The sequence below is a fragment of the Etheostoma cragini genome, chromosome 8, assembly GCF_013103735.1.
Source record: "Etheostoma cragini isolate CJK2018 chromosome 8, CSU_Ecrag_1.0, whole genome shotgun sequence".
In the NCBI taxonomy this organism is placed as follows: Eukaryota; Metazoa; Chordata; class Actinopteri; order Perciformes; family Percidae; genus Etheostoma; species Etheostoma cragini.
This window is the reverse complement of record NC_048414.1, coordinates 12,778,402-12,797,293: the sequence shown is the minus strand read 5'-3', so window position 1 is coordinate 12,797,293 and position 18,892 is coordinate 12,778,402. Positions and strand designations below refer to the sequence as shown.

General features: G+C 38.7%; 2 protein-coding genes across 4 annotated transcripts; one reads left to right on the top strand and one right to left on the bottom strand.

The window, feature by feature from the left end:
* Positions 1 to 168: 168 nt before the first annotated feature.
* LOC117949657 (growth arrest-specific protein 2) lies at positions 169 to 16,467 on the bottom strand. Of its 2 annotated transcripts, none has more exons than XM_034880136.1 (8): positions 16,246 to 16,467; positions 13,297 to 13,458; positions 10,882 to 11,012; positions 7,604 to 7,745; positions 6,436 to 6,499; positions 6,119 to 6,329; positions 5,914 to 6,021; positions 169 to 1,262 (listed from the first exon to the last, which is right to left on the bottom strand). In XM_034880136.1, exons 2-8 carry the CDS (start codon positions 13,439 to 13,441, stop codon positions 1,053 to 1,055), a joined length of 1,011 nt encoding a protein of 336 aa, XP_034736027.1. In that variant the 5' UTR covers positions 13,442 to 13,458; positions 16,246 to 16,467; the 3' UTR covers positions 169 to 1,052. The 2 variants fall into 2 exon arrangements, with proteins under 2 accessions (XP_034736027.1, XP_034736028.1); XM_034880137.1 differs by having other exon boundaries at positions 16,274 to 16,460.
* A 615-nt stretch (positions 16,468 to 17,082) lies between these two features.
* fancf (FA complementation group F) lies at positions 17,083 to 18,548 on the top strand. Of its 2 annotated transcripts, none has more exons than XM_034880134.1 (2): positions 17,083 to 17,158; positions 17,472 to 18,548. In XM_034880134.1, exon 2 carries the CDS (start codon positions 17,526 to 17,528, stop codon positions 18,540 to 18,542), a length of 1,017 nt encoding a protein of 338 aa, XP_034736025.1. In that variant the 5' UTR covers positions 17,083 to 17,158; positions 17,472 to 17,525; the 3' UTR covers positions 18,543 to 18,548. The 2 variants fall into 2 exon arrangements, with proteins under 2 accessions (XP_034736025.1, XP_034736026.1); XM_034880135.1 differs by having other exon boundaries at positions 17,104 to 17,181.
* The last annotated feature ends 344 nt before the right edge of the window (positions 18,549 to 18,892 follow it).

Genomic DNA, 18,892 nt, shown 5'->3' with positions numbered 1-18,892 from the left:
TACCTATTATTTTTTCCAGGGGAAAAGTTCCACAAATGAATACATTGAAGGATAATTTCATGAATCTATGAATTGTAAGAAACTAAACAAAGATTATTAAGTCTCAATGGTGGCATTACCTGTAGGGGTCAGTAACATGCAACACACTGAATAATTGCAAAACTTTGAATGAGTAAATCTGTAATACTATCAATCATAAATCAATGAACTAAATACTGCATCTTTTACTGGTGATTGTCCATGTTCTTACAATAGAAATGATATAAAACAGGAGGTTTCCTAATAAGTAATTTTTAAAATGATAATAATATAAAAATGCATTTCATAGAATAATCATTTAACATGTAAACGGTGTAAACATTGCTTTCATTTTTTAGCCTAATACAAAAAAAAATTATAAAGAGAAAGCCATAACATTTTAAGACCAATATTTGGTTTCTAGTGGAGGTTTGGCAGTTTTCCAAAAATACTAAAGCAGTATATATGTATATATAAGTTTCCACTTAGTCTACTTTTGTCAAAGTTCAAATTGCTACTTGAGGTGCTGACTACAGCCACTTCTGTATTCATTGTAGTGTGAGGCAGTTACGATAACGTTATCAGCCAAATTGCAATTAAAAAAAGTAGACACATGATACATTGCTCTTCTGGAAAGTGTTGACTGGCTTTCTACTATCACATACATCAGGTTGTCCAGGAAGACTAGCTTCTTAAGGACCCTGAAACCTCTACTACTTACTTAATGTCATTCAGAAAAAACATTTAACATGTAGAAATGCAGCCAGGTAGGGCTGATCAACTTAATTGTAATTCATTTATATGGCAATGATTAACACATTATTCAGTTCTGTAAAACTAAGTGAAGCACATTGTTAAGGCCTACCGGTGTGATTCCAGGCTTAATCTGCTCACAAACATCGAGTTTATTGTGTCTGCAGCCATAATATGTATAAAAACAGGGATATGTTATGTCCATTAGTGAGTTAACAATGTAAAGAGTCATCTTCTGTGTCCTTGTATAAGTGTATAAGTGTTTCACATGTCACATGTCTTCACTTTTTGCTGCGGTAGTGGGCTGCCACCACCAGGTAGCTGTCAGGGGTGAGGTCCTTGATGTTGGGGGACTTGCTGCAGATGGGTGACATCTTACCCCCCACCCGGGTGATTTGGAGCATGCGACATGGGTCGTGTTTCAGCAGGTAGCTCTCAAAGGTCTCCCAGCCTCCACCAACACGCACCATCACGTGCTTGTTGTGCAGCATCTGCAGAAAAAAAAAAAAAGGATTATCGGGTCACTTCTGATGTCAACGTTTCAAAGGAGAGCTTTACGTGGTTGTTGCTGAGCCCTTCCTTCTATAAGACTAATGTCACTTTACTAATTGAGGCTTTGGTTCTCAAGCAGTTCAATGAACAGTTAAGTATGGCTTGGATGTCTGAGATTGTTGATTGATGTTGGAGCCCCCAGATTGGTTGATGTCCCTGGAAGGAAGATTTCTCCATCTCTTAACAGCCTAATGTTGAGCAGGCTACAGACCAACAGAATGATTGATAAATCTTATTGTTTGATTTATGGAATAACATAAAAACTTAACAAGACTAAGGATGAACAGCCAGGCACTGTGATACTACTTTGCCACAGCAATGCTTTGAAGTAAATGTACACCATAAAAATGCTAACAAGCTAAGGTATAGTGTTTGCCATGTTCACCATCTAACTTTAACATGCTAACATTTGTTAACTAACATCAAACACAGCTGAGGCTGATAGGAATGTCTTTAGTATTGCAGATATTTGGTCTTAAACCAAAGTATTGGACACCCAATTTTATTGGCACTAGATTAAAGGCAGGAATTTACCTAAGGTACTACAATTCATCTTGAGGAGGGCATGAATGTCTGAACACAATCTTGCAGATGTTGAGATATTTCACTGGATAAGTGAAAACGTTGAACTGCTGGTGGCCTGAAGGAGTCAGGGGTCACCAATGTCCTCAGGATTCCTCCTCTGGTGACCAAGAGTGTCTGTACAATATTTTATAGCAGTCCATCTTATAGCTGTTGAAATATTTCAGTCTGGACCAAAGTGGTTGACCGACTGACTGACCATCAGACAATGGCTTTCTACATTAAACACTTTTTTTAACCAAGGATTTATTATGCAGTGTTCATCATTCAATCTGCAACATTTGCTTGAAAATAATGCCACCTGCCACAGGGCACATTCTCAACACACTAAAAACTCCTGGGTTATTTCTTCAACCCAGTTTCTGGGTTATTTGTGTTGGGTTAAAATGATGGGTTATTCTTTCAGCAAGTAACCATTTTATGGATTATAGGGCTAATATTTTGACCAAATTCATGGGTTGTTGGGGTTTCTGGGTTATTTTTTCAAAGAGTGACCCATATTCTGGGTTATAGGCTTGTCTTTCTCTCTCTCTCTCTCTCTCTCTCTAACGTACCTTTTGCTGGAGGGGTGTGTTTGATGGAGTTATTATATTATCATGTCAACATAGTTTATAATATGAACAGTCACACTTGTGTGTTGTGTACATTATGATAAAACAGTATCACCATTTCTAGGAGAAATAAAGTGACACACCCTCTAAACATGGGATAACTAAGAAATAGAAGAAATAAGTTAATATATTACATCCTTGTCCCTATAACATACACATCACTCTGCCAGAAATACAGAAGAAGAGGAAGAAGAAACACCTCCTTCCCTCTCTACCCTCTAGGAAAATAAATAGGTCCAAGTGTGTGTTTGTTATATATAGATTTTAATTTAATTTAATGCAACAAAAATGTAAAATTGTGCAATACAATGTAAAATAAAGTTTTCTTTTCTGAAATAAGGCATACTGGCATAGCAACCCAAGTTAGGGTAGGGATTATGTTATTTTAACCAAATATTTGGGTTAAGTATTTTACCCAGAAGTTGGGTCAAAAAATAATTTTCTGGGTTGAAATAACTCAGAAATTAGTTGGTCCCTTTTTAACTCAGGAGTTGTGTCAAAAATAACCCAAGGAGTTTTTAATGTGAAGGTTTGGTTCCAGGCAACACTGGCCATCATAATAAAGAGAAGAAGAAATAAAAGGCTTTAATATATTCAATGCTCAGACACTCACATTCCCCAGAGGTTGGCACATAAAACACTACGGGGCCTTTTTACCCCTGTAGCTGATTAACCCAACATTATACCTCTAAAAGGAGCTTGTTTACCAAATGCCCTTCTCAGAAGAAATAGTAAACAAACAGGTTATTATCAAGAATATTGGGATGAATGCTACATTTTCTCTTTAAAAACACAAACAGTAGGAGAGTGATTCAGACAAATACCAAACTAAATGATTTGATAAAAAGGGTAAACCACATCATGAGTCACCTCAGTCTGTCTAGATATGAGGTGTCCAGCCTTCCAGCAGCATAACATGCAACATTTATAAGCCTCTTAAAAGAATCAATCAAGAGAGCACTGGTGTGGCAGTGCTTCCAATCAACAGCACCAGGCCTTCAGGCTTTGTGACTGTAGATTTAATGGACCTGTGAGTTGCAGACGGGTTTCAATCACGTTGCTTTGGGACAAGACTCTCACTGGAGCCCATTCCCTCCTCTGCAGTCCAGAGAAGGACAGAGGCCCAGGGCTGATCTTGGACAGCACTCCTCCCGAACACTCTGATGTTACTTTGCTCCCTTGTTGAGGCTACAAGCACCTCATTTATTCCAAGAGCTGAGAAGGTCAGTCTCTCAGTCATGTACAGATAATTGTGGAATAGACCCTTTATATGCGCTGCATGCCACTGCTACAGACGCTGAAAAAGCCTTTCTGTATTCATGCCTTTTAGTGGAAGCCGCTGCCGGAGGGTAAAACAATCTAAAGAATTTTAATTAAAGTTTTTTGACTGAGTGAAGAGTGCAGGCTGATCAGGCTACATTTTTGCATACAGGGAGTTATATGCTGTGCAGATTGTAAAGATCAATGTTCAGCTCTATTGTCATTTTCCAATGTAGAATTGCACAATGAAATGCAGTTGTAAATTAGCATAAGATAAGACAATAACATAGAAATGAAAGAGAACTAAGTATGTAACAATAACACTAAAAGAAGAAATAAAAGAGAAAAAAAAAATTGTGATTAAATCTTATCTTATAAATAAAATGTACTTGTCCTGACATGCAAGGTAATACAGAATATTTATCGAAGCCTGCGTTGGAACAACACTGTGAGCTTCTCACCATTTGTCCTTGGTTGCTCAGCAACACAGCATAGACTGAAGCATTCAGTCATCGAAAAGGCATCACTTTATGATAAATATTACAATTTGCACAGTATCTTATGTCATTCAGACATTAGAGCCTTATTGTCCTCACTAATATTACAAAACACCTGTGTTCATCTAAACCTTACAACAATGGAAATTTGATTGAGATTTAATATTAGTCGTTGCAATAAAATGGGCTGACAGCAGAGGACATCCAAGAGTAAACTCTCTTTTGAACGTCTCTACATCTGAAAAATACCGTCAGCGTGAATCACATTCTTAGAGGTGTGAATCCTGGTTGTGGGTTGCCAAGTAACCAGGATCCCAAGGGGACCAATGCTACTTCTCTAATCTGTGTTAGGCTCCATTTATTGTCCTCCAATATCCTTTATCTTTCCACTGAGAGAGAGTTGAGTAACATTTCCTGGGCTGCTAGATTCACGGGGATTACAAGACGTAATTTATGCAATGGCCTGATGGGTGATAAAGCTTAGTAAAATATTTTCCAAGTAATAACTTAATATCATATTAAAATGTGTAGGTGGTATTTTCCCTTAATAGCCAGTGAGCCACGTTATGTTTGGCTGAAGATGGACATTGCCGGAATACCATTACCAGTAAATGAGACCTCACAGCAAAGGCGGGCTCTCCAGACACAATGGGTTACTTTCATCCCAAAGCCAGCTCAAGTATCAACATTCTGCCATATGCTGTGTGAATAGAGAGGGTTTTGCACTGCAGTATGAGACCCTATTGTCATCAACCCAAAAGGGATTTAAAATTATTAGAAGGGGTAAAATTCTGAGCAAAAATGTAAACTTGTATCATTTTTGTGAGGATTTTCCTCTGTCCTTGTCATACGTTGTAAAATATATCAACCAAATAAAACACGTAGAGTGATAAACCAAAAGTGAATGTCCAGTTAAGTTTATAGAAACAGGCACTCCCCTTGATTATTACCCACTTTATAGTTCATACATTTCAAAGGGAAATGACTTTGCAGAATATTCTTTTTTAATTCTCTCAATGTGATGCATAGCTGGACAATAAGCTAGCAAACCGTAAATAAAGGAAAGTAGGGAGAATGAGTATTCAGACTCTTTACTTTATTAAAGTAGCTACACAATGTTAAAATCGCCTATTACAAGTGAAAGTCCTCCATTCAAAATAAAAGTACAGAAGGATTATTAGCTAAACGTAAGTAACATAACACATGCAAAGGTATTGTGGGTAAAAGTACTCTTTATTACACATTGATGTGTGTAAACCATTTTGTTGGTGCGGGCCAAAGTGGAACTAATTTTTTTAAATGCTTTTTTTATGCTCTTGGATAGATGGTTCTGATTATATGATTTGAATATAAAATATGAATTTGTAAAGTCATCAGTAACTATAACTCTCAAATAAATGCAGTGGATTAAAAAGTAAAATATTAGCCTCTGTAATGTATTAAAGCGCAGGTAAAATAAAAGCATGTGTACCTCAAAATGAAACCTAAGTACAGACGATGTACTGGTAATATGAAACAAGGATTTTTTTTCCAGTGTGGTATTCTTAGGTTAACTATGTAAATAATTTGTATAATGATTTCCTATTGCTGTTGAAACTGACACCAGATGCTGCATACATCTAAACATAAAATAAACTTACCCGGATAAAAAGCATCTTCTCCCCAACACGGTATCGACCCTGTGACTGTCTCTCTACACAGAATCTGTTCAGACATCTGCAGGGGGGATCATCAGCAATATGTCTTACCTGTAACACACACAAAGATAAACATATTACAGATGTTTACCACTTAATATCCAAAATAGAGGCAAAGGTAGGCTACTACTAACTACTGCTAACTTACAGCATCATCCAACAGCTTCCCTGTACTTTTCTTGCTGGAACTGACTTTGGTAGGAGTTGGAGATGGGGAAGGAGACAGGGATGGAGATAAAGACGGAGATAGAGGAAGGGGCTGAGCTGGGGACACAGGTGATGGAGGTGGTGGAGGTGCTTTCTCTTCTTGTTCAATCTCTTTCTCCAGTTTTATAAGGCCAGGAGGCTCCACATTGTAGCTAGACCAAGGAAACAACAAGTAATGTCATTCCATAAGTGCAGAATTAAAATGTACATGGTAAATTGGTCATACATAAAAACTAACTTTAAAAAGCAAGACCATACCGTGATGCTATCCGTCCCAACTCCAAAAGACAGAGGCACACTTCTCGTGGCTGCTTGTGAAGAACTACGGGAAGGGATTATGTTTTAGCTTTGGGGAATTACATTATAGACATTGTATGGTTTCTGGAAAAGGCAATGGTTAGATTCCAACACAAATGAGCTCATGAACTTCATGCATTCAAAGTTCTTCCCCCCTGCAATCCTGGTTATTTCAAATCAAATGAAAATGAGTAACGTTCAGATGTGGCATGTGTGTAAAGACTTGCTTATTTGAACCTCACAGAATAAATGAGCAAGCAGTGAGACAAGATGTAAGTTACACGTGACACACCACACCATGCATTATAGACAAACAAATCCATTGTATAAGAGCAAACCTGGTGTTGTTACATCTACTGCTAAACTGATAAATCCATACAGAAAACTAACAGAAGAAAGAGAGAGAGACAAAGAAAGAAAGAAAGAAGTCTTTTACTGTTTTTTCACAAGTATTTTCACAAAATTGTATAGCCATTAGTCAGAAGTTACAAGATTGTATGAATATTCTCGGTATTTCTGTTCCTGGCGGGTTTGCTAACCATACCTCTGATTATTTCAGTCCAGGCGAGCATATTTCAGTGACATTACACACAAGAAATCCTTGCAATAGATTAGAGAGACATAGATAATACAGTGTGTGTGGGATTGAGGAAGAGAGAATAATGTAGCCACTCTGGGCTGAGGAGAACATTTGCATAGCCCTGGCCTAGTTTCTCATTAACACCACACCCTAATGCCTCTGCTCCCTTTTGTTTTATCCAGACATGTTGTGCCTTAGCACAGTATTTCAGAAGCCCTCGTCCTTATTGTCAAGTATAGCTGCTCCCAGCAGACTGCTTCCCTTGTGAGCTTTCTGTGAATGTCAGAGGAGTTGAAGTGAAGACTGGAGATGTGAATTCTCTAAGCCTCAGAGGGGAGGAGGGGCAAGCAGTCCAACCTGCGTGATACTCTACCTGCACAATCACGCCATTTACAGGAGATAGAAGTCTGAGTCCAATGCCCTGGCAGTGGCAGTCTGACAAAGAGACTGACTGTGTTGTATCTGAAGCTTGAATAACGACTACCTTGTTTGTCCAATATTCAGATTTTCTAGTGTTCCGATTTTACGGCAGTAAAAGAGTGTACTCACCTAAATCCTCTGACTCAAACAGACATGTTTCTCCAACTCCAACCTTACGACACCAGGCCAGAAAGTTGGCTGTGTTGTCGCGTGCAAAAAAGGAACGGGAGGGAGCACTCTGCCGACATGGTATCCTCTGATGGGGGATACTCTGCCAGAGAGATAGAGGGGTCAGTCCATTTATTTATGCATGCTACACACAAATTAACCTGAGATGAAGAAACTTTAACCGATGAATAGTACTAAGACACAGAACTGAACACAAACCTTTACGTCGTGTTTGATAAAAAGAAAACAAATGTAACTTGACTCACATTTGACTTGTGAGTGACTTGTAAGTTTCCATCAAAACATAGAGCCACACACTTTTTATCTACACTGATTTCTTCGCCATCTGCTGGTATGAGCTCAGGAAAGGACCTTTCCATTGAGATCAATATGAGAGATGGCGAGTTAGAAAACCCGGGCTTCTTTACCAGGCCTTCTATGATTTTGGGATCAAATGACATGCTTATGGGTTTCAGCCCCCACACGGTCTGTTCTGAGAGATTTATGCGCCGCACTGTGGTTTTATACAGGATATGTGCGTCTGTGCTTTGAGAAAGGTGCAATGAGCTCATGCTGGAAATATGCAGGCTTTTGTGGGTATTTTTCTTTTCTTTCCAGGCTCTCCTTTTTACATTTTCTGGGATCCTTTCTGTGGTTGAATTACTTTACATTCCTAAAGAAATAATGTCGACCACATTGCCAGTTTTGTTTGATCTAACAGTCAGAATGGCTTGTTGTTATTTCTGTGGCGGCTTGCTGAATTATTTGCACCTTTACATATCTAAAAATTGCCCAGAAAGCAGAGAACCTTTGGAAAACATTATGTTTCAAGAGTTGGGAACAATAGTAGGGATAAGGAAGTACTTTGCTTAAATATAACATATTCTTTCCCTCAAGAAGATTACAAATGATTTATGTAGGTTCTCAACATATCAACCTTCACAGCTGTACATGCACACTTTAAAGGGATAGTTCCCATTTTGGGAAATACAGTGGTTTGCCTTTTTTGCTGAGAATTAGATGAGAAGACCATACCACTGTTACATCTAATGAGTGGTATCATTGAGTGGTGACTCTCAACAAAAACGCAAATAAGCGTGTTTTATAAAATGTTTAACCTTTGCTTTGAGTGTCAGTAGTATGGTAATAAATTGTAATGTTGTACCTGCAGTCGCATCTGCAGTCAATATTGATGGATTGATTCCTTCGCAGATGCTTGCTCGTCTTCCCACGTAAACACGTGGGAAGACGAGCAAGCATCTGCGAAGGAATTTATTGTTTCTCTCTGTTGGAATCACTTAGTCCCACTTTACGCACAACTTATAATGAGCTTTATAGCCAATTAAAGTTCTCTTTAATGTGGTCAAATGTAACAGTGAACAACTACAGTGTATAAAATGCCATGATATGCTGATAAAGTAACAATTGTTTGATATGAATCATGCATTTAAAATGACATCTGATGAGGTCCAGTGTATCAGGCATGAAGAGCATGATTAATCTTTCATGGCTCATTAAACTGAAAGAGATTGAAGTGAGCTGCAAGTAGCTATACACTATAAAACATTTGTTTGATTGTAAAGGTCAGGGTAGACCACTTTCTGTCTTTTTTAATCTGCCTCAGGACTCTCTCTGTGTGTTGACCTCCACGATCAATAGGCTTCTCTATTTCAGTAGATCCTCTGTCGTCCCACGGTCACTGACCTCAAGCATTTCCTCACATCTGTGCTGCAACACTCACACTGAGATCAGGAGACTTACCGTCATCAGCACAGTGACGCCTCAGTGCAAACATCAACAACTCTTCTCAAGAGCCAACAAAAGAGTATTTTCCTTCATTGTCTCTAAACAGAAACTAATCAGTGTTTCCTTCTGTCCCACTGAGTACCAAATGTCAGTTCAATGTGTACGTAGGTACAGATAACTATGGATATTACAGATATTAAATAAAAAAAAACAATTATTCTTGTCTACAAGATAATGCTTTTACCATATTGGGCACTAGAGACAGAAGCATTTGTATTTTTTAACCTCTAAATTTCAGGTTTAAAGGCAATTTTATTTCAAAGAAACAATTTGCAAATCCAACAATTCTTCTGTGCAGGTAGGTTGGAAAACATCACAAACTTGGAAAAAAGTAAGATCCTCCTCTCTGCTATTGCTATAGCATCACCATTTTTTAACGGTTTGGTCCCTATGGGCTAGTAATCAAAAAAACTTTTAGTCAAAAGTCAATGCAAGTGGGCTTAATACTGGACACAAGTGGATATACATAAACAAATTTTTCTCCTTTGATTGGTCAGTAATAGGTGGAAGACATCAAACCTTCTTGCAGTAGCTCAGAAGCTGATGCAATCTAAGGATTTGTGCCCCTCGGTTTGTTTTCTTAAACACTGTAAAATTACCCAGTAAAACATATGACTTCAACTTGCAACGTAACCCTTTAATCTTATAAAATTAATTAAACCCTCACTCAAGGCTTACAAGAAATGAACATTTAACAATTCTGCCAATTCTCAAAGGGGATGTGGGGCCCCACCAGTTAATGTGCCAGTCTTTTTCTTTTTTTTTCTGCTGAAAGCTTCAGGGCCCCATCCCCCATCAACCCTTTGTGCGCTGCTTTCTGAAATTATGAAGCTCCTTGCAAAGTTGGGATTCATGGTTGCTGCTGAGCTGACAAAACCAATCAACAAGTAACAAAATCAGTATGGACAGGCTGGATATCAAACACAATGCTATTTACCATTTTTATGTTTTCTAAGTGTGTGTCTGTGTTACACTCCAAAGGTTATAATATTAACAATTTTTTAGATGGGAGGGACTCTATAAGTATAGCTTTTATTGATCTTGTTATGGGAAACCTGCTATTGGGGTTGTGCTGTTTCCTGTATCAGGGAGAGTCAATAACACTTCAATACTGTTGTCTCAAGTCTGGTTCCATAACCAATAATCAGTCTGGTTCATGATTTATGTGGCAAAACTAAATTTGAATTTGAGTTTTAAAAAAAAAAAGCGTGTTTTACTTACAGTAGTATGTCTGGAATCAAGCATAATGATTGTCAATCAATATGATCTAATACAAGTTACTCTCCCCTCTCAGTATCAATCCTCCGTCAAATCATTTACATTGAACTCAGTCAATTCAGGAACACTTTCAGCAAAGATTTGGCTTCCACATTAGTGTTTACACTGTAACCGTCATCAGGCCAGACTACTGTAATCCTTAGGTTTCTCTGTACCTTGCTGTTGCCAGAGGCAGACAGGTCTCCATTACTTTGCCTGAACTTCTCCTGTAGTGTCTCAGCCAGCTGGCACAACAGGAAGCCATTGTCTAAGCGATCCATAAAGCTCTCAGCGGTGATTTCCAGACCTGACCAGGGGACACATAAAGAAAGCAGAAATCCAGCAATAAATTCAACCAAAAAATGTTCATTTTAAAATAAAGTTAAAAAAAATTAAATGTATTCTCCAGTCCATTCCCAGTTGAAGCTGAACCTGATGCAATGTTATTGACTCTCAGAAAATGCTTGACTGATTATGGTTAACAGTGCTGCTGAGACAGCTCTGCAGACGCCAAATATGCACAGTTTACAACATGACTTCTGGAACCTAGGGGGGATTTCTAGTAGTACACTGTGAATTGGAAAGGACAAGATCACATGAAAAGGGGGCATCTGATTGTGCATATTATGTCTCATTATCTTGCACAGTTGCAGAGCTAGATTGGTGATCAACATGTGGTGTCCAGTTGACTGACTTCCAGAGGACCATTCCTTTATAGTTAGATCATTGTGAATAGGAGGTGGTGGCAGGGGGGTGTCTGTGGAAAGAAACTGCAGAGATTTAAAAAAAAAGAAAAGAAATCCCCTTTCTGTTTCTTATAGGACGAGGGGTCTGGGGGTTTTTAAAATTTAATGAGTTCCAAATGTTGTAATTGAGGCCAGAAAAGAGAGATTGAAATCTTGAAAAATACTCAGGGAGCTCCTGTCGTATGCGCTCAAACTCTCCCTCGCTCCTCACTATGTGAGGAAAATATATTCCAGAGGCCTCTGAGAGAAACATTTCAACTCAAATAGTCACTCCTATAAGTTGCTTAGTTCCTTCAACCCCCCCATCACAACAGCAATGTGACTCATCATTATAACAAAGCATCCGGCTCCCACTCAATCAGTGGACTTGTTATGCTGCACTGCTCCTCCCACCTGAAACCATAAACCTTGTTAGCATATCAGCCACTTCTTTCTTACAATGTTAAGGGGCTAAACACTCAGAACATGGGTCTAAACCAACAAACTGATTGGTCCCTGTGTATTTACTGCAAACATGTGGATGCTTATCTTTTTTGGTACTTAATTCCTCACCACAGGAGACCAGAGGTTTGTGTCTCAGCTGGTTTAACTGCAAATACCCAGGTCGCCAGAGATAAGATATTTGAAAAAAAATGTTGGGACTGTGTACAGTCTGCAGGTCGTTTCATGGAGAAACTCACAGACAATGCGTAAATGAACTTAACCATATCAAGTGCAGCTACACATCCTATATATCAAAAGTACATTTTGAAGAAACGCCACTAATAGTGACGTGCATCAGCAGACTGCCTCGTTTCTTGAAGATTATAAACTTTTTTAACACATCTTAAAATATAGATACATGAAATACTAGTGAACAGACAGTTAGCTTCTTGGAAATTCAGCAAACCATAGCTGGATTCTTACATTGTCACTTATATTCTAGTAAAGTAATTTGAATTGTTTTTAGCTAACAACTACATTGTTGAGTAGACACTGGTTGCTTACTGGTGCCACAGTTAAACCTGCAAATTGGCATTCCCCCATGTTCATATGAACCATACTGAGTTGGCCATGTGTTAACCTGTAAGTTAACTCAACGCATTCACCCAATTAAATGAAAGTCACTTAATTCAAATCAGATCCTCAGAGTGCCTCATGAATTTGTTGTGTAATTGCACTATTGAATAAGTACACTGCACAGGGTGATTTATTATGCAATAGCAGACTTGCACAAAGCTTCTACTGATGTTCCCTCTGCTGCTTATGGCTGTGCATTATTCGAGAACTCCTAATGACAGCCATTATTCAATTAAGGACAAGCTATGAGAGAGTGTGAGAACAGGGAAACTGGTTCAAACATTCTACTGACTTTAAAATAGTTTGTAATGAGGATCAGATTGATTCCAGTCCCCTGCAAAAGTTGTTTATATCAGCAATGCCAGGTCAATTAATGATGAATATGAGAACATTCAAAGCCAAGCTATTTATAGGACAGGGTGTTAAATGACTCAGCAACAACTTTTTGTACTTAAATAAATATAACTATTTTAAAGCATGTGTATTGCATGATATTCTTCCAAGAAAACCTGTTAACAAATACCAACAGATTAAAGTAAACATTTTGATACCACATAGGACCATTTTGTTGGTGTAAATCAATGTTTTACTGCTAATTGAACTGAGCCTGGATAATTTAGCCTAATAAATTATCTGAAATAACCCTGATGCTGACTCATGATCCCACAGTTTCCATTAAGAACAATTTTAGATTGATTGAGTAGCAAAGGTATTTGGGAAGGCATACTTATTAGCATCTAGTCTATATCAAGTCTAGTAGTTATGTGTTGCTTAAGAGATTCCTACCAAGAATATTAGTGAGCCACAGGGCCAGGTCTTCCTTCATGGGCAGGAGGCTGGCTTCATGTCGACTGGCCAGCCACTGGTGATACTGCTGCATATCTGTGAGGTCGGGGCCACTGGGCTGTTTGGGGCTCAGGGAGCTGCACATGGTTCCCTATTGATGGCCTGAGGAAGGGGAGGAGGACAAGAAGCACAAAGACGACACAGACAGAGATGCAGTGTTAATCTTCAATGTGAGTTTGCATGGAGAATCTCATTGTCTATATGTACTGTACATAGGAAATCAATATGGAAATACACACAATAAAAGTAGCATTTGTATAATACAGTACAGCAGATCGGCAGTCAATACTTCACATGTGAATCTTGTAATATCTTATAAATGTCCATGGACATTTTTCAGACAACATACAGCAGACTCAAATTGAAAAGCTTCTTCAGATTACAGATACAGTCTATCATAGAATCCTAATTAATCCAATCCAGCAGACACTGTAGCCTGTCTGACATCACAGCTTGTAGGAGAGACTCCATTTGACATCAATATGCAGAGTGACATTTAACAGCTACTCACTGCCTGCAAAGTGAAGTCAATGAGTAAATGACATATTTCTAACAGACTTTTCCAATATGGAGCTACAGTGTGCCAAGCGTTCACTGTCTGAGCTACGATGTGAAAATCTTTCATATCTCAATCCAGTGTCACTCCATTAGTGGATTTGTTGCTGAGACAAGTGAGTAACTGACAACAACCACTGTGCACCTGATGTAAGACCTAGCGTGGAAAGAGTGTTTGGTGTTAATCATTTTAAGAATAAGGAAGACAAAGGTTGAATTAAGTGGGCAAAGACTCTTTAAGGAAGGTTTAAGGATGGGGTTCTTTTAAAAGGTGGCTTGTGCCACATTAAAGTTTGAGCTGACAGAGACATCTAAACTGTTCCATTCTTACATTCAGAAAACTTAGATGTCAACATAGATGAGGATGAGGATGATTAATGTGATTTTTTTTGTCCCACCTCATCCTTTCTATTTTTCTTTTTGCTGCTAAATTCTTTGCTCAGACTTCAGTAAAGAAACAGAGTGGGCTAAATACAATGCCCATTCTGATAAGGAAATCCAGCTGTTTAAAAACTTTAAAACTTTAACTTTAAAAACTTTAAAAACCTCTTGCCTCCAGCTAACACACAAGCAGTAAGATCTTATATGTCAGATAGGCAAAAAGCACCAGGATACTAGATGCAAATTACAGGAAGATCCTATTCAAACAAGTAAGTAAAGCTGCCATGAGCAATAAGTTCACAGTCTGTGATGGCTGAAAATGTCCTCTGAATACCAAGGGAGTATAACACAATGTGAGGAATCTGACCTTTAAAGCTGTGTAACATTTCAAGGTCCCTCTAGAGTTAGCTGTAACCAAATCACACTCTGGTGCCACACTGGACATCAGGACCTTGATGTCCAACCAAGGTCGTCTTATCTTACTGAAGACAAGAGTTCCTCGTTGCGTACACACACTAAACTCTGGAGCGCAGCACTCATACAGAGGTGCTACATTCCCACATCCACTGTGGTGCAAGCTAACAGACAGAACAAGGACACTGGGACAACATCTCATGTCTCACAGAACAAGGCTCATTCATAAGAACCCATTCACGAGTGTCAATAAAACACATGCATTTGATATATCTGTCAGATTCAGATTCAGAGTCTGACATTAAAGGCTCAGCATTAGAATCCGAAAAACATCAACTACATAGCCCAGAGATATTTGATTATACAGAGACAGGCGTCATGGCTTCAGTAAAGCCATCATAACCTACCACAGTTGGCTTCAAATTGCTCCAGGACAGGCACATGGATGGGAATTGCAACTGCTGAATCACATAAATTAGAAAAAACAAAACAAGAGTAGCTCTGTCTTCACAATAGCTGTTCTTCGTGCATTTCTCCTCTACTGAACAACAGTAAACTGATCTCAAGATTGAGTTGACCAAGATAACTCAGCATGTCTACTGCAGATAAGTACAGTGAGTTTTTTGAGTCAGTGTTTTTTTTACAAGTATCAAATTGTAATCCTCAGCTGTAGTCAGTAAAGTACAAAGTCTCTATGAGAAAATATCAATAAAAGGATCTAACGTTAAACTTTACAATATGCCTACACCACAACATTTGTTAAAAAAGTCACACATTCCAATAACTTTTCTTGTGTTTATCAGTGCACCAGGGTCATAAATCCTTAGCTATGACATTGCAGAGAATAATTTCAAAGTAATATAGGCAGCCTCAGGCCTATTAATAAAGACCCATGTGTTGTAAACATTTTCACCATCATCAAACTGCATTTCAAAATCACAACTTACTTATTCCTGCACCATAAAGATATGTTGTTGCTATGTCTGAATTTAGTGCAATACATTGGTTTTGGATTGCGTTTCATTGGCCATCTTCAAACACTCTGCAGCACATTTCATTTACAACTGTTAAAGGATTTTAAAACTGTCTCCTTCTTTACAACAACGGTCACAAATAAAAACAGCCACAAGAGACATTTAATCACTCTGGAAATAGGATGAAAGGAGGACGCTTGATGAGTTATGACTGAAATACTGTAGAGCATCCACTAATTAAAACCAACGAAATTACTGATAGCTGCAAGTGAGGAAAATATGTCAGATTCTGTGTAATTAAATATGCCTTGAATTACTTTTGAGAAAAATGTATCTAAAAAAAAAAACAAGAACAGCCATTTAACTGTCCAGAAGTAAGACTTAACTGAGTCCCACTTTTAAGTAGCCTGGCTATAGAATATTTGACACTTAGTGCACGTCCCATGCATGCAATAAAGTTACAGAAGTTAAACCCCCTAACCTAAACTATGCATAAAGAAATTAAAAAAACTCACGTGCATTTTGCAATAAGGAAGCCAAATAAAAGCTTATTATCGGTGCTCACCCTGAGGGTTCAGTTCTTTGGTGCGCACCTTTCTCTCACTCTTGAACTGCTGGATCCCAGTTTTCATGCTTTTCACCGCGGTGCAGCGACCCACAGGTTATAGGCTCCAAACACTGAACCAATGTAGACCGGGGAGGTCTTTCTCGCTGCGCATTTGCACTAGGATTTGACTGCACACACACACACACACACACACACACACACACACACAAACACACAGCACGCTGCTGCTGCTGTTGCTGCTAATGGGAGAGAAGTTTGATCTTGCTGGCAGTTCCTCCCTCTTCTCTTCATTATTTCCCTGTGAAATGCAGTGGACTACAAGTAGAAAGTGGCATAAAAAAACGACTAAAGTAAATTACAAGTTGGCTACCCCAAATTTGTACTTAATTACAGTACACGAGTAAATGTACTTAGTTACATTCTACCGCTGGCCAATATGTACTCGGATCCAATTGAAAGATCCTGACTATGTCAAATCTAAAATTTTGTGAATACTGAATTTGAATGTTTTGTAGTCCTATAAATAAATTATCATGACGCAGACACAATCCCAATAACATACATTATGAATGTTCTGTTGTCAAAAATGCTTGAGTGAAAGTTTTTTCTCTTATAATATAGATGGGTTTTGTTTTTGTGGTGTTGCAGAGATGTATAGCATAAATATGGTATAAACATTAAAACATTAAAAAAGAAAAAGAAAAAATCAAAACGTGTGTTTCGTTTCTTAGCTTAATTCGGCATATTATTATTATTTAGTATTATTTTTATCATTATCATTATTGCTATGAGTTACTCGGTGGCTTTTATTTTGAAGGAAAATAGCAACATTCAAGAACGCATGCGCAGTGGTAACAGCGGCACAAACTGGCATCCATCAGTCTTGGGTGGACCAGACTAAAGAAAACAAGTGAGTACAACATAGAACAGCAAGTATGTCAAATCCTACAAAATATTCCATTAATATTTTACCATACTGTCTGTTGTGTGTAACGTTAACTCTAGACTGGACACCATTTGGTAAAGTCTATGGCTTTTGGAAAACGGATTTTGTTTTGAAACGTGCCACCGGAAGTCATGTTTAACGTTGACTTTTATTATTCGAATCTAACTGTTAGCTAAGCTGTTGCTAACCCGCTAGCTAGCTCAACAGCGTTTCCCAGTTTTTCGGCGTCAGACAGTTTGGGTGACTATTAAAACTAAGTTGTGTCTTTCCTCCTCAGTGAGCGTCCACCCACGGCGCTCAGAGGCTGAACTCTGAACGCGGAGAGCGCCACATGGAGGCGGTGCTGAAAAACTTGGCTAGCACGGTGGAGCTTCTGGCCGTAGCGGCGCAGAGCGGTGTGGTGGAGCGGTGGGATAAACAAACGCTGTCCAGAGCCTTTCACTGGGCGCGGTACTGCGAACACCTCTTTTCCAGGTTTCACAACAACCCTGCCATACGGACGACTATGGAGAAGCAGCTACAGCTCACAAATCAAAGTTTGCGGGCTGTCTTCCCTGGATACACAGAAGTCTCTTTCTCGGACATCTCCCGGTGTCAGCACTTGTTGCTTGTTGGGCTGTTGAAAAACCCTGAGCTGCCAATCTCCATCATGAAGATACTTTTTGAAACTACAAAGCAGATTGAGTATCAGGATGTTACCGGCTTCTGCAGCCACATTATTCAATGCAAATCTGCTTGTAAAGTCCTGAGTCCTCACACAGACTTGTCAGCTATTGGTGCTGATGCTGAAGTGCAGGGAGTTATGCTGATGGAGAGGTTGAGTGCTCTGCTGAGCCAAGGTACTGCAGCCTGCCACACAGAGCACATTGTAGACTCTGTCCTCCAGGGATGTGAAGGAGCAGCAGGACAATTCTGTCTGGTCATCACGGCAGCTCTGCTGACAACGAAAAACTCTGCTGCACAAACTGCTTCACAGGATTTTCTCTTGGACTGGCTACAGAAAGAACACAATGTGCTGCAGCACATGTGTTCAGCATTGCCTACTCCACTTATTAAAGACCTGGCCAAAGAACACCGGAAATTTAGAGATGGATACTATGATGTGATGAAAAAGTGGGCTTCTGAAATGGACTACAGCATAAATGAGGGTGAATGGGCTCAAACTATCACAAACAGAACTGTAACCTTCCAGAGATTGACTGAGCACTTTCTGACCTTGTTTGAGGCCTGTCCCTCTCTGAGGGAGGATGTAGAAAAAGAGCTAAATGGTTTGAAAGTTTCTGATGGGGACTTTGATGTCAGAGGTCTGAGTGTGTGGGGAGACCTTTTGTCAGCATTAAACAAGTGACTGTCAGTGTTGTGGTTTCTTTGGAGATGCATGCTGAAATGTAGCCGAATGTAATGTGATATATAAACAAATTTTGTGTGTGTGTGTGTGTGTGTATATATATATATATATATATATATATATATATATATATATATATATATATGTGTGTATATATATATGTGTGTGTATATATACACATATTTTGATTGGGCAAACTTGTTGTGCTGCTGCTTGGATTAGATAACAATTAAGAATTTATTTTGTTAAATGAAAAATAAAACGGTTTTGTAGAAAAACATATTCTTTTCTACAAATTCATATTCTAACAGGAGGGTAAAAAAAGTAGCATTTTGGTATCAGAACCAAAA